Source organism: Geospiza fortis, unplaced genomic scaffold, assembly GCF_000277835.1.
Source record: "Geospiza fortis unplaced genomic scaffold, GeoFor_1.0 scaffold190, whole genome shotgun sequence".
Classification (NCBI taxonomy): domain Eukaryota; kingdom Metazoa; phylum Chordata; class Aves; order Passeriformes; family Thraupidae; genus Geospiza; species Geospiza fortis.
The window spans coordinates 4,484,265-4,500,407 of record NW_005054328.1 but is presented as its reverse complement, the minus strand read 5'-3'; the positions used below and the strand labels follow the sequence as shown (position 1 = coordinate 4,500,407).

Below are 16,143 nucleotides of genomic sequence, written 5' to 3'. Positions count from 1 at the left end.
GCAGGAATGTACCAGAGATGCTTAAACAATCTTTTCTAGACTCCAGTGGGACCAAGACAGCATCCGTCCATTGCAAACATATTTTTCACATCTATTAGTCTTCCAGTGTAACATAGTTCTTAAATGTCACATGGTTTTGCAGCATCTTAATAGTATCTCTTGGGGAAAATATTTTTCCTGACACCAAATCAGGGATCCTTAGGAATAGGAGCAGAAACTATTAGGCTTGTGATCCACCTGCATCTGCAGATTGCCAGCAGCTGCAAGTTGTCAAACAGATAAATTGTTTTAATTAGTTGAGCTAAAACTATCCCTTTTTCCATTGAAGCATGATACAAGGAGTTAGTGATGTTTTTTAGGCACAGTTCTCCGTCAGCACCTGTAACTATAGTCAGAAAAAAACCCCTCAAGTTGTAGCTTTCAAGGAAGTAGTGTGTATTCTGTACTTGTACTGTGCAGTATTTGTACCAGTCTGAAACACTGGCTTACACAAAACCTTGTCTGTTTATCCTTGCTTTTCACACTGAGCAAGTAATTTCACTGCATATTTGAAAAGACTAGCAAGGTAGGAATTGGGAAAGGGAATAACTGCATATGTATGAATCAGATTATTTTCCTGATCTCCATAACAAGGGGACTGTACTTCCAACATAGTCAGCTCTCAGGCTGTTAGTTTGATTCTCTGGTTTTGACCATCATTAAGGTTATGTATATGTGTACTGCTTTCAGATCAGAGCTCTAGTTGCTACACCCAGGTTAATAAGCTCACACAGAACCACTTCTGAAGTTTAGACTTTGGATTAAATTAAGAATTGTGCTTGCTTGTTTGATGTATTGAATTTAAATACTAACACTGTAATTAGTAGGAGTCTAATAGGGTAGATTTCATGTAGAAGTGAGATCTTTTTCAAAGGGCAATAATAGATGCAGAAAGCTAAGGCAAATATTCAGTGATGTTCTGGAGAGTGTAGAGACTCCTTGAACTAGATATTTTTATCTGCATTTTTTGTTTTTAATAGACCCTTGATGACATTGCTTCCTCTGAACCTATGAAAACTTCTTGAACTTGTTTATACTTTTAATATGAAAAATGCTTTCCTATAGTGAGTACTAAACTATATTATGCATCGTGTGACAAATGCCTTCCTGTTTTTTTGATACAAACAGGATTGGAATTTCATGGCATGAGCTATGAGGGCATATGTTTGGTTTTTTTTCTGTTCAGCTTTTCCTAAACATTTGTGATTTTAGGTATCTCAATGATACCCCTCAGTTTTCTGTCTTCCATATGTTCTCTTGTTACATGTATTTTCATGCTACATATGGGAACTGTTTTGCACTTCTGACAGTTACTGTTTGTCAATACCTTTTTTGTATTTGTTTGACTAGAGGGAGAAGGGTTGTTCAAGAACAGAATCCACTGCACCTTTCTGGAATATCCTGCTGTATTGTGTATTTCTGCTGTTTCCTAGTAACTCAGAATAATCTGCAGACATTTTCTGCTCTCTGCTGAACATTGAATTGGTATTCAACTCCTATAAAACTGTCCACAGTGAACTGTTACTAGAACTTGTTACTGAGTAATGGTAGTCACATTGCAGCATGCTATTTATATGTATATATTATGGAGTACTTCATTTCTGGTGCATTATTTTGCCCTTAGCACAATCAAATTTAGCTTATCGTTTTATCATCCAGCCACTCAACATTACAAGATTCTCCTGTTAGCCATTACAGATTGTGCTGTGTGGATATATTGCCAGATTTTAAAATTAGTATGAAACATGCAAGCAAGTCCAAGTGTAGAAGGCTGAAGTAGTGGAGGCAAATATGTATACATGTAAATATAAAGAGGACAGAAACAAGAAAAAAGTTTCCCGTCTGCTCTGTAAATTATGCTTAGCTATGCATTCCTTTTTTGGAATATCTGAGTGACATTTAAATGATTTTTTTTTTTTTGTCCTACAGAAGTCAAAAGAAAATACCAGAGTAATTTGTAAGCGCTGCAAGACAATGCTGGGAGAAACAGTTTCATCAGGTATGAGATGTCCAAACAGAGCTAGACCTGACTGCATCAACCATTGAACACTGGAGGTTAAAAACACTGAAAGAAAATAGTTTATCAATAAGATGCGGTGTTAATTCCTATGTGTTTGTCTCATTCCCTTTTGGAACAGATGAAGTTGTTGCTTCCAGTGTTAGACCTTGAAAATTACTTTCATCAGGAGTTTTGATTATCCTTATTTCTGTGGCATATTTGGCTAATTCCAAACCTTTGGAAGACTGCATGATTCCAGTTTACTAGGAATCCCAGTAAAAGCAGAGATTTGAGAAATTACAGGTTGCTTGTTTTCCTGCCAGTTCTGCAGAATAAGTGAAAGGTAAATTCAGAACTTGATCAACACAACTAGAAGCTGAAAGTTGCTAACAGTCAGCTTGGTTTTGTGGGGAGGAAGTCTATTCAAAGAAACAGGTTATGCCTCATCTGATGATGAGCTGATGGGATTATTGGTTTAAAAGCTGTAATTATATTGGATCAGCAGGGTTTACCTGAAGTGTTGTAAAGAAAAGTGTCTGGTTGTTTTTAAAATTCAGCTATTCTTGGAAGAGAAGCAATGATAAGACTGTTATTAGCAGGATTCATTCTTTCATCCTCCCTCTCTTCCATTGTGTCAGTCAGAGTGAGCCTGCCTCAGTTCAGAGATCTGGTGAATATAAAAACATCTCAGAAAATGCAAAGCCTGTTTAAGAAATGCCATAAGGTGAGACAGGACAGAAGATCTTCTGTGTCTTCTGTTACAGAATGTTCTGATTGTCCTGTACAGGGATCTGAACAATACAGGCTTTAATGAAACCAAATTTAAGGTACAATGTTTGAAAACCCTCAAAGCAAGATGTGACTTTGGGAAAGGAGTGCTGGGAAAAGAACATGAATTAACAAGGTCATGAGATATAGATCAGTGAGAGTGGGAAAAGGCAAACGCTATCAATGTGCAGGGATTTGGTATGGGCTCTGCACATGGCTGAAGTTAGGATTTCCATTGTTTTGGCCATGTTTCTTCAGTAGTGCAGGAGATTATGGTAGAGTTCAGAGAACAAAAGAGATAGATTCTAAGTCTAGGCAGAACCATCTCTGTGAAAAGAGACTAGAGAGCAAACTTAGACTGGCACGCTTTGGTGCTTCCTCATGAGCAGGTATCAGTGTTTTGAAGATAAAGCAGGATTAGAGCACTGTAGCTGTGAAGACCAGGTTCAGCCTTGAGATTCCCCAATGAGCTATTCCTTCCTCCAACTCTATCCACATTTACTTGTATGATTTTTTCTTGGGAAATCACAGCTTCTATCCCTCTGCAAGCAAACATCTGAATTCCCAATACACTTGTAGCAGTAGCACCAATTCATTACTCAGGATAATGGCTGAGGAACTAGAGAGACTGAACTGTCTTTTCTTCCTGTCTCCAAGAACTCACATAGCATGGAGCAAACTTAATTAAATTTAGAGGTAAAATATAACTTCCTAACACTGAAGATAATTTAGAAAGTGTAGTATTTACCTGGAGAAGGGGCTACCAAGCCTTTGGAGGGTTAAAACAGATTAAGTCTCCTTCTGAAATGTTTGCTTTCACCCAGTTTTAATGGTATGTGTGGACAGAGATCAGATGAAACCCTTCCATCCTTAAAACTTGTGGACCCAATCAATCTTCCAGTTGTTCACATCTTGAGACTTAGTAGAATGAATTTATGACTCTTAACCTTTTTTGCTGGCCCTCTGGTTAGGCTGTATTGCAGCACAGACCCAGATCTTCAATATGATCGTCTTTGACCTGCCTTCATTGATGGGGATTAAATTATGTCCTCAAACACTTCCATTTAGTGTGAAAAGCTGTCTTAGTGGAGCTTTTGGTGAACAGTTACATTAAAATTCAGAATGTATGCAGTATTAACGTTGAGTGAGTGTGATTTTTGGAAAGAAGTTCCATTCTGCTCTTTGAGCAAAGAAGGAAATTATTCCCCCGTGTGAGATGTTATTAAAACTGTCTCTAGTGATTCACTGCAGCATTACTAAGCAGCAGAGGGTACTAAAATACTTATGTAAGCTATGCTGATCTCAGTGCTTTAGGAAAGTTCTTTCAATTCATCTTTCGGGTTTGGCTTGAGCTCTTGCTTGCTTGGTTTCAAGATGATTGTTCCCAGCATTAAACAAAGATCAATATGAATGAGAAATTGCTGATCTTGTAATTAGCTTGGAGCAGTTTTCTTCAGGCAATGTAGGTTTTTTGTTATGGTTGCTTCCACTCCTGCAAACCCAAATAAAATATGATTGTCTGCTGCACCTCTTAATTGACTACTGAACAAATATTTGATTAGTGTAGTGATATGGTGACTTACAGTCTAATCTTACTAAGTTGGTTATTCTATTATAGTTGAAAAATATTTTTTTCATTTTAGGTACCATTAAATATTATGTCACTGAGGTGGTTATTCAATCAACTGAGGGAGGTTTCAGTCCAACACCAAGGTAACAAAATAATCACATAAGTATATGTGTTTTAGAAGGGATTCTAGAAATGTTCTAATGTTGTAGTTTCTTGAATAATTGCATATAATAACAGAGTGCAATTTTATATAATCATCACAGAATTAAGCATTGTAAAGGCAAAGTAGCCTGAATTCACTCACGGGCAGTTTTGTTTGCCCATCTTTGTGTGTGATGCAGGAGATTGTGTGTAATTTGTCACAGTGTCTCACTAGTGAGGTGATAAGCCAAAATAAAATACTTTTTTATTTTGAACTCTTTAAGTTTGCACAATGTCTGGTGACTAATTATGGAAACAGAAGTCTATTTCATGTAAAGTTAAATTAAGTAAAGTTTGAAATGTTTAATTTGAAGTGAGACTTTTGAATTTTCAAGTAATTCAGTTTGAGTTTAAGACTAAGATGAAACAGAACTTGATCTAGCTACCTGGTATCATGTACAATGGTTTAATCACAGTTCTTTCTTTTTGGGAATTGTATTTGAAACATATGCATAATTCTGAACTTTGTGTTCATATGTGTAAAATATAATGGGGAAAAGCTTCTATTCAACATTTGATAGTTGGTGTCAGCCAAAATAAAGGGTGTAAAGCAATTTAGAATGCTGATCTATTAAAAGAATTCCTGTTGTAGGAAATAAAAAGTTCTCTGGTTTTGAGTGAGAGGAAGATAAAGAAGCCCCATCTTTCAGTAAAATGTGATTGTAGGATGTAGTGGAAGTGTGAGTTACTCATTTACCTTTATTTACCTGGAGTGCACAGGTATGAATGACCATGGTTGCTATGAAAGCATATAATAATGTGGTTAATTCTTAAACAGGTCTCAGTTTGTACAGAGCATTGTTACTCAGTGTCTTTTGGAATTATCCTCTGCAAAAAGCACATTTAGATTCACCATAAAAGGAGATAATGGAAAAACCTATATTCTGGTAAGTTTTTAAATCTTCATCTTGGTGAAGAAGATTAACTCATGTATCCCAGTTCCTAAAATATATTATTTATGGTGTTCATTATTGTATGTTTAAAAAATTAACAAATTGCAGTTCTTGAAGCGGTTCTGAGGTACATCTGTTCAAGTAAGAATATCCACAAGTTTTTACTCTAATTAGATGTGCACATAGAAATTTTATTAATACAGTAATGAAAGTACTACAGATGCACCATAAGTAACACAGAAATAACACTATTTTGTATCTAGAAAATATGGAAAGCTTAAGTTTTAATTTGTTAATCTATTTTTCACCTTCTTGCTCCAGCACTTCTTCTCTTTAATCACCAGAAGTGAATCAAATTGTATAGCATCTTTCACAAGCATTGTCTCAAGTCAGCAGGGACTATTAGTCTAGTCAGTACATTGCATTGCGATGTGAAGTGAAAACAAAAATAAAAGTGCCTATTATACTTAATGTTCTAATGCTGTTAAACTTGGTTAAGCTTGATATTTAGATGGTGACAGCTAGATTCCTCAAACTTTTAAGATGGATAAGAGTTAACTTAATACTCTATACTTGTTATAACCAGAGATGTTTCCTTTTATGTCCAAACTAAATATGGATATAGAATTTGTATTTTAACAGTTTATAGAAATAATTCATAGACACAAAGAAATACATGATTAGAAATTCCTGCCCTGGTTAAACTTATAAATGCACTTTCTTGAGGCAATGTAATTATATAAACTGTTGTATATATGCATTGTCCAAGTTCTATGATTTTGGATCATCCAGATGCTGAGGGAAGTGTATATCTGTTGCCTTTAAATAAATTTTAATGCCAAGACAACATTTGTACAACCACTGAGAAATATCTGTTCTGTGATGATAAAATGAAGGTTTCATAAGCATACATATAATTACATATATTCTAATTGAGGAGTCATCAAAAATCATTGTGATTTTTCCCTTGTAGCTTATCTGTTCCCAAGTTATGTAAAATTCTGGTGCTTAAGTCTAGTAGTTTAGATACAGCAGACTGATTATTTTTTAACAGAAAAATCACTTTATTTAGTAGATTGCCATTACTTTTAGCTCTGAGCTGCATTTTTGCCAATGTATTGATTAGAGGAGTAGGCTGAATTAGATAGGGAGTGGCTTGTGATTGGCATCTTTTCCTTTCCTTGGTGAGTTGTTAGTTTTTTGCAGGTGTTTTTAGTATTTAAGATCAGAAAGTGCTTACTCCTGTCCAGGGTGAGGTTCTGGCTACTGTATACACACCAACAGCTGTTCTGGAGTCATGGGTTAAGTCTTAGGACTCAGAGGCCTTGTGGACGCAAGTATAATGTAGGCTCTGTTTATGTTAGTGATTGTCAATAGCTCAACAGTAAAACATGGATGCTTGAGGCTGTGAGTACACAGCTAAGTTACACAAGTAGTCTCATCACTGGTGCATCATGAACCAGCTGTCCCACTTGTTTGTTTTGATAATGAGCCAAAGATTCTAGTTCACAGTGTTTGTGCTTACCTACATGAATACACACAGCTGAAACTGTGTATGTGATAGTTAAGGTTAAGGTTTCTCACAAGTCTTTTTAATTTTTTTAAACCACAAGTAATATGTATACTTATTTTCCTCATTTCCTCTGGATGTATCACTTAACATTACCAATTATGCTATTTGCACGTACCATAATATGGGTTTCCATTTTTAAGTTACACATATTCTGTTGTTTAAGCTGTTGGGTTTTCTTTTTTTCATTTTTAAAGGATGTCAATTAAAATAAGTTTCTTTGTTTCTGGGGAAAAAAGTGGTACATACAGGTATCCTTATTTGTCCTAACTATATCTCTGCCCTCTTCACATTTGTGAATCACATGCCTCCTCTCTTTGCTCCACTGTTGAAGGGTTCCCTGCCTTGTAGTTGCATGATTTAGAAGCTGAGAATAAGAGGAAGACAGCAAACAGATAGTGAGATAGGACACAAGAAAAATGGGACATTATTGGTCAGCATAGCAGCATCTCAATAGATACCTATTTTTTCTCTACTGCAAAAAGGGAAGCTTTGAAAGCAGTAAATAAGTAGTTTTATGGATAGATACAGGGAATTCATCTCATGAATGGGATCAACCTCATAAGATATTACATCTGTGAAAAACAGATGTAACAGATTACAACCAAAAAGATTACATCTGTGAAAAACAAAAAGTGTGCAGTGGTTTGGACTCTTTGAACACTATCTCCAGTCTTTCAGTATTGAAGGAAAGGTGTTTTTTGGTGTGGGATTAGACTGTAAAGTGTTTTGAAAATAAGGCAGCTTGTATTTCAGGAGTGAGCTGAGAGGAGTGGGAAGAAGTTCCAAGAAAATTAGTATGTAACAAAATGGGAGAGACCTGTCAGTCTGATTATTGTCCCTGTCTTGAAGGGCATGAGCAGAACCGATTTGCATTTATTAAGATTGGAGGTTGGGTGGACATTGCAGTGGTCAAGCAGTGAGATAATGAGAACCTTGCTGAGACTTGGCTGCCCAGCTCTCTCAGGGAACTTTATTCTTTGTGAAATACGAGGAAATGACATCTTTACCTGAGCACTCTGAGTGTGAGACTGAAATAGCTGTAAATGAAAGATATTTGCATTTGTGACCTGAGTGATGATGAAAGTAATGGTAATGTCTCCAATAAGTAAGAAAGAGCTAGCAAGGAAAAATAAAAGATTTAGCGTTTTTTTTACCCATGTTAAATTCAAATTGATGCCTAATTGTCCACAATTTGATGCTGGAAACTCAGACTGAGATATAGGGAAAGTGATCACAGAATCTAGATTGTGGTATTTCAGCTGTTTGGTTCAACTCCCATGAAGTATAACTGGGGTAGCTTTGTCACCACTTGTCCCCAAAGAACATCTTTTTAAGTCTCTTGACAAAGTGATTTGAAACCAAAAGAAAACAATGAAAGGAAGATCAACACCCCCCCCCCAATGCTTTTTTCTGATTCTGTCATTTCAGAAAAGGTAATCAATGGCATTGTGAATGAATTCTACACTTTATGTATGTATATTTTCTGCAAAGTTTATTTTCTTACTGGAGTTAATATGGAAGGAATTTGCTTGTGCCAGCTCTGCTGCACAAAGAAATAGAAAGAAAGGAGAGATTGCACATTGTGAATAACATAGCTGAAAGCACAGCTCAAAATATGAAACTGTTAGCCAGAAATACATGTATAAAATTCTTAGAGTCAACACACTGAGTCTGGGCGAGCAATTGTTCACTCAGATCGAAAACAAGATCAAAAACTAATTCATACATAAGGAAAAGAATGAAAATGCTGGCTAAAGAAGTGTAGTTCAGAAGTTGATTTTGCTCATGGCTTGGGAATCCTTCCACCCCCAGAGATTCATTTACTTTCTCTATATTGTGTGCTAAATTATTAATGCAGATCTGTTGTGTTGCTGGTGAGACAAAGGCATTCATACAAGTTCTAGAACATGATTGTGAGATGCCACATGTGGTACTTGTATAGAAAGAGGTGCATTTCCAATGGACCATGTTGCCAATGAAATGCTTTGGTTGCTTTCTCTGCAGCAGATAGCAGAAGGATTCTGAAAGGAGCAGACAGCTATTGCTACGTTGTTCCCTTGTCTAGTTTGAAGGATATTCCCCTGCCGAAAAGCATCCCAGGAAGCTCCTTCCACACAGAATTGTTAGAAATTTCAAAAGGAAGAAACTGTTCAGTTTGTGTTGGCAGTGGCCTGTGTTTCTATGTTTTATTTTCTTCCAACACCTCTTCAGCACTTGGCTTTAAGCACCTCGTGTAATGGTCCTAGCTAATGAGGTGTATTTTGCAGTTTAGGCTGTAAATGTGTACAGTGAGTTACTAGAGCAAAACTGATAAACAACCTCTTGCAATGCCAAATGGGGTTGCTTGTCATCATTCATGTGCATATGCTGAAGTGATTCTCCTCCTCCTATTCCCTCCCAAGATATCTTTATCAATATATCTTCTTCCTTCTTTATGAAGCTTCCACTGTAATGTTCTGAGCCTTGGGCTCTGATAAATTGTGACTGTCACATTCAATTACAACATATACTATGTGTCCTGTTAATGACTGCTTTCTCCCTCCACAGGGGATATCATGTGTCTGCTACATAACATCATGTAACTTGTTTTACTTGAAGCTGATTAGATCATGAGAAGCAGAAGATTGCTCTCTAGTGAGCAACACTGTATAAATCCCATTTTCTATGATAAATATTTCATATATAAACATTTCATACAGGTGCCACATTTGTAAAAATTGATTTCCATTGTTAACTTGGATCACTTCACTACTGCAGGCTGTGAATTAAGGGAAAGCCTGACTTATTTGTATGGTGTTTAGCAGGAAAGCCCTGGATCCAAGTCAGAACACTGATACCAAATCACACAAAGATTAAATAAGATCCATAATGCAAAAAGTTCAGATTTCTCAAAACTCTCCCCAGTAAATATTTCTCGAATTGCTGTGAGCAAATAGGGCTGAAGAATGCTAGTCCCATTATGAAATTTGATATTTATTTTCCAAGTGAAGGTCTGCTGCAGCTGTTTGTAAATTCCAACATGCCTTTTAGACCATGTTAATTGTTGTCTTTTTCCTTTCATGTATTAGGTCCATAGAGTCATAACCACCATGCATCTTCTAAAAATCCTAAATTTTTGGCTCTTCAGTGGGCAGTCTTCCAGTTTCCTGTCTTTAGCCCTCAGTTGCTCAACACCATATGCTTGACTAATGCCTAAAAAATTATGAAATTGGAGAATTTATTATAAAAATTATGAAATTGGAGAAAACATCTGGTACTAAAAGAGATGACTTAGGACTATTGCTTTTGTTCCTACCAAAGGGAATGTGCTACAGCCACAAAAAGAGGCAGCTTCAATACTGATAAATCAGTATTGTGTTACCCTTTTTTTTCCACTAGAAGCTGTGCAGACTCTCTAAATAATAAAATATCAATTTATGTCTGTTAATACTTTGTTAGAAACTTTGTAAGAATGTGGCTTTAGTATCAGCTGCTTTGGGGTCACAGTAAAGTAACAAATTGAAGTGTATCTAATGTGCAGTAAACAAAATTATTTTTCATTTATAGATATGGCTTTTAAATTCTGACACTTTGCTGGTAGAGTCTTTAGGAAGTTCCTCCTCCCACAGTGATTTTACACTGTTTGGAGATATCCTTACACCTAGCTCTGGACCAGTGGGATCCTGGAATGCTCTGAAAGTCCTTTACCAGCCATGCATTCAATGCAGAAATAAGGAGTAAGTACAACCTTTTTTAAGCTCAGATTCTGGTATTCATTTGCTTTGCATTAGTATTTCTTTTATGTTCTTTGGACAGTCTGTTAATCTCAGATATAAACCTCTTTGAATTTGCATATTTCTTAAAATGTTTTTTTAAGCAAAATGCCACAGGAGTAGTATTTGGTTTCTATTACAGAGAACAACCAGATTGTTGTTAGATTTTTGCATTTTAATATTAAAATATAGACCAAAGAGTTATGTTGTTTCTAAGGGCACACATTGGTAACTTAGGTATTAGCATTTAAATTTCATTTGCTTTCAGCCCAATGATGACGTTATTTCAAAAAGAAGCAGGTCCCTGAGAGAAGGAAAAAGAGAAGAAGTGACAAAGGTAGTCAAGTAGAGTGTCATAAAAATGTTTTTCTTTCATATGTCTGAGTGTACTGGAGCCCTCATAAAAGAAACATTTGATTTCAGCAATCTTTGAGTTCGACATTATGAAAAACATACACTGCCTAACATGTTAGAGCCTTTATCTGTTGGAGAGCAAAGATAGAAGCATGCTGATTAAACAGTGGCTCCAGTGTTTGCAGATGATGAAGTATGATTTAAGCATAATTTACTTCTTTTTTTGTGCAGTGACAGAAAAGAAAGCATTGATTTTGTATAAGTCATACTTGAATACTTTATTGTTGTTTTTTCTTTAAACTTTGGAAACTAGGGGAAAGATTTAAATAAGTATGAATGAAGACATTCACTCCACACTCAGTCAATACACAAATAATTTATGCCCAAGACCTCATAAAAGTACAACAGAATTTTTTTTCTCACAGAGACAAGTAAATGTGTATATGAATTTAATATTTTTGTAGGAGAAACATACGCCTTACAAGCATGTGTGATTCATTATAATGTGTTTATCCTGCATGTTGCCAAGTGTATTCTTTTTATAATTAAAGCAGATGCAATAGTGAGTAGCAGAAATAAACTGTGATGAATGGAGAGAATGCAAAATTTTAATATTTAGAAAAAAGGTCATTCTGCATTGTTAATGTTAGTCATGTAAGAGAAAAAAATACCTTTTTTGATGTAATAACTTCAGAAGATGGCTTTGGAAAACCTTTATGATCTAAATGTTATTTAGGGATCCAAAATATATCCTGAAGTATTATCATTTAAACTGCTTATTCTGTGAATGGGAGATGTTTTGCAAGAATCTGTCTAAAATGAAAGATATTTCACTTACTACTCTTAAGTCTTACAGAAGTGTAACTTCCAGTTTTTCTTTTCAAGTTTCATTTCTTTATCACTGAGAAAGCTTAATTATCTTAACACACATTCATCTACTCTGGCATATTATTGAGATAAAAGTCATCTAGTCATTTTCCTGGCATTCACAAATGCTTTTCTTGAATGAAGTTCTCAGCAGCAGTATTTTAGTGTGATATTATATTCAGTTCTTTCTATTTCCACAGACAGACTTGTTAGAAATCACCTTTTTTCAACTTTTTTTTCCCCACTCCACTACTTTGTATTTATCTTTGGGATTTTGCAGTGAGCATAAAGAACAACTGAGATTTTAATTCTTCTCTGACAGTAATTGGTATTTTCTCTATCTAGTTCCTGGACAAGTAAAATTATGGAAGAGAAAACTGGAAGATTTTTTTTAAGCTTCAGAAACCAAACTGTTGGTTTAGTATTGTTTTTCTATTTTTATTTTTCTAGGAAAGAGCAGTAAAAAGGACTTCAATCTATTAGCACTTCAATCTATTTCCACTAACTCATTTATCAGCTGGCCTCAAGTACCACCTGAATCTGTGCAATCGGACTAAAATCTTTCTATATTGAACAGGAATGTAAACACAGCATGAGCAAAAATATCAAGACCAGTATGACTTATTTAATGTGATGCATTTGCATTTAGAACTCGAGTATCATGTTGTCATACATACATGATTTCTTGATTAGTGCAAGTTCCAAAATTTTCAGATGCCCACATTCTGATAAAAATTGTAGCACTTAACCTTGCTGTCTTCTGCACATACACCTGCCTTTGGAATAATGGAAAGGTTTCAGAGCCCAGGACCTGCTTCCCATGAGAGAGTAATAAGCAAGGACACCTCCAGAATAGAAAGGGATCAACAAGAGGTCTGCATGTGGCGTAGACCCCAGCAGACCCCAGTAGCTGCAAGTGATGTGTGCACTCTGGCATCCTGTTTTAGGTCAGAGGGCCTCTTCAGTTGCTGTGAGTCCCTGGGTACACTTGGGTTCTGTCCAATTCTGGCAGGGCCAGAATCTGAGCTGTGTGATGGGAGGGGAAGCACCTTTCTTATTTGTGGACACTGCAGAGTCTGTGCTGGTTAGCTGGGCCATAGGTTAAAACAGATTAACGTTAACTTGAAGTATTGTTTTTAATATCTAAATATAGTAGCACAATCACATATTTGTAAAACATGTGTAAGGAAATGAAACAAAATCTGTACTTAGTTTATGTACACAAGCACAAATCTACTTATTGTGAGATAAATACACTGTTCCATTGTAGCAATTGACATCTTGGGCTTTGTGAAATTCTTCCTTGGCAAATGCTGCTGCTAAAGAGAGTCTGACTGATATTGCCTAATAATTCACATTCAGGCACCTTTTCCTGGGGATGCACTTGAATATTTTTCTTGAGGGGAATATAGACGCTTTTGAATGTGATCTTCATTTCAAGACTTCCAGGGTGTCAGAAGAAATTTATTGTCTCACTCAAAAACTCATTTTATCCCTCCTTTATTCAGAGCTCAGTTTTGCAATTCTTTGTAATTAACTTAATGCTTAATGCTCTTCCTCGGATACAGAAGTGTTTTTCCCCTTAAACTAGGAATTATGTCCTGTGAACAGCGCTGGTTCAGTGAGCAACAGAGCTCTTTTCTCCAGTAAATCATTGGCATATCTATCACTGTACCTTACACTCACTATTGCTCTAAATGTTAACAATGCAAAGGAAACAAACATTCAAGTAGGATAAATGTCCGTGGTTCATTACTGGCTGCTGACTGGTAATTACCCATTTGGAGTTATTGCTCTTTAGAGGTGGCTGATCCTGAAGCCTTTTCTAACAAAGCTGTGGCCTGAGTTAGGCTGAGCGTTGCTGTGAAGTTAATTACCTGTTGTGTGGCATCAACAATACTCTGATTTCATGTCAAATTTGTTGATCTGTGTTCACCATCAGCTCCTTTCCAGGTGGATTGCAGTCTAATGAGCAGCCTTCCTCTTTTTTTTTTGGTGCAGGTTTTGTGCCTTTATCAAATGACATCCTAATTTTGTTCAGAATTTTTTTCCTTCTTGGTCATGGCCATTTTTGTTCCCATCATGTGTCCTGCTGATGGCCCTTCCCAGCTCCATGTTGTCTGTGGAAGGAAGAAACATCTCTCTTCTTCCAGTCTCAGGAAGAGCAACTGACATATGGGATAGGAACAAACTGTGAACATGTCATGTGGAGCCTCTCTCCATATACCTTTATTTTGGCAAGGAATCTTAACAGCTGTGCTCTGGGTGTTCTCTTATATTAGGCTGCTTTGCTTGAGGACATTCAGTAACTTTTAAGGCATTGTGAAGTTAAAATAGGGTTAAGTATATCCAGACATGCTACTTACAGTAGTTCTTGTCATTTCTCCTTAGAGCTGTATTCCTCTATCTTCCTGAGGGTAGCCTTTAAGTGTTGTAGTGATTTGTATCTTACTCCTTCAGCAGTGAAGCAGGACTAGAAACACTTAGGTGTGTGTTATGTGTGATAACACAAGTTCTGGCTAAGTCTGTCTGCAGTTGGGCTTTTAGCCCCTGGGGGAGCTTTATGAAAATTCTTCTACAGCAAATTAATTGAAACTGCATGAAAAAAGTATCATGTAAATATGTCTGATTTCCATTAGAGAAGGATACCTCATGTATTTCCTGCTCTGTCCTTTATAGATCATGTGCATGTGATTATGTTGGTTCCCTCTGCTTTTCTCTCAACAAGGCTACTTTTCTCCACCTACAAATCTGCTGTGCAGACAGAAGAGGTCTTCCTTTCAAGTAGCAGGTTCTTGGCAAATAACACCTTACATAAACAGCCTTAGCTGCTGGGAGTGATAATAGTAAATACTGCTGAAGTGAGAGTGTTGTAAAAATGTATGAAGAAAATTGAAAATGTGGTTACATGGCAATTTGACCATAACTTGATCTCAGAAAATATATGTGAAGGTACAGTGGGAGGAAAATTGCACTTTTCCCTTTAGAGTAGAGTGCTAGGCAAAGCTTTGTCAAAAGGTCGTTGATAGATTTTTGTATCTCATATGCATCTCTGAATGGTTTACAGCTTTTGCAGAAATATTTTCCTATATAAAAATTTGCTGCTTATAATTTGGGAGTTGAAAAATTACTTCCAGAAATTGTTCATTTTATTAGCTTTAGAGGGACAAGAATAAGCTGGAAAATTGAGTTTGTGACTGAAAACCTGGAGGGTTTGAGTCCTAGTGCTTTTATTACAGTCCATATATAGTTAGCTGTTTATGAAGCTGTTATTGATGTATTCCAGAATGTTGTTTATTGCTCCCAAGAATGGCTTTCATTCTATATGACCCTAGAGTAATTCACTTCTCATAAAAACATCAAACTGTGTCCTGTTTCACTGATTTTTGAATGTCTGAGATTTTCGTAGTTTTTCAGTGACTCTTGCCTGTAGAAAACACATGGGACCACATAGATCAATAATTGATTGACTGAGGAGTGACCAGTGCTTCTCTGGTTTGTGCTATCTATAAGCTGATTTCTCTATCTGGAATGATTAAAAGAGTAGATGTGATTGTAAATAGAACATGAAAGGTCTGGTTTGCTTCAGATTTATTTTTTTCTGTTCCCTTCTTGAATTATTTCATGGTATCAAGTTAAGAGAACTGACACTGTAGGTGGAATGAGTTACCTTAGAAGAGATGGCTGAACAGTCAGGCAGAAATTTGTAAAAGATAGAGTCTGATGCCAGTCAGGGTTTTGGGACAGGAAGGAAAAGAATACTTCTCAGGGTTTGATAGACATGTGGAAGCTATAAGCCTCATGAAATTTGAAGGCTTAGGCAGCAGACTGCTCTTCAGTAGCATCCTTCCTCACCTCTGGGAAAAAGTGTACACAACTTTTAAGTATAACTTTCAGGAGAAATACCCTGACTTTCTTGTTTATTGAAACTACACCTGCCATGCGCAGCAGCCTTTTATGGTAGTTACTTAGGAACTTAGTTCTTGCTCTTAAACATCGACCTGATATATCTTTCCGCTCTTTGGAGCTGTTGTATTTTTGGTATCTAATCTTTGCTATTTAAAATTAGAAGTACTAATTGAAGTAGATAAAACTGTTGGAATAAACTTTTTTTCTATTGAACAAAT

General features: G+C 36.2%; 1 protein-coding gene across 1 annotated transcript in view; it reads left to right on the top strand.

Annotated features, from left to right (window-relative positions):
- Nucleotides 1-16,143, top strand: part of UBE3D (ubiquitin protein ligase E3D) — a 77,995-nt gene that overhangs the window by 9,248 nt on the left and 52,604 nt on the right. The window contains exons 4-7 of the mRNA XM_031057107.1: nt 1,969-2,038; nt 4,450-4,519; nt 5,356-5,464; nt 10,590-10,759. Coding sequence (XP_030912967.1) covers nt 1,969-2,038; nt 4,450-4,519; nt 5,356-5,464; nt 10,590-10,759 — 419 coding nt within the window. The remainder of the gene's footprint in view (nt 1-1,968; nt 2,039-4,449; nt 4,520-5,355; nt 5,465-10,589; nt 10,760-16,143) is intronic.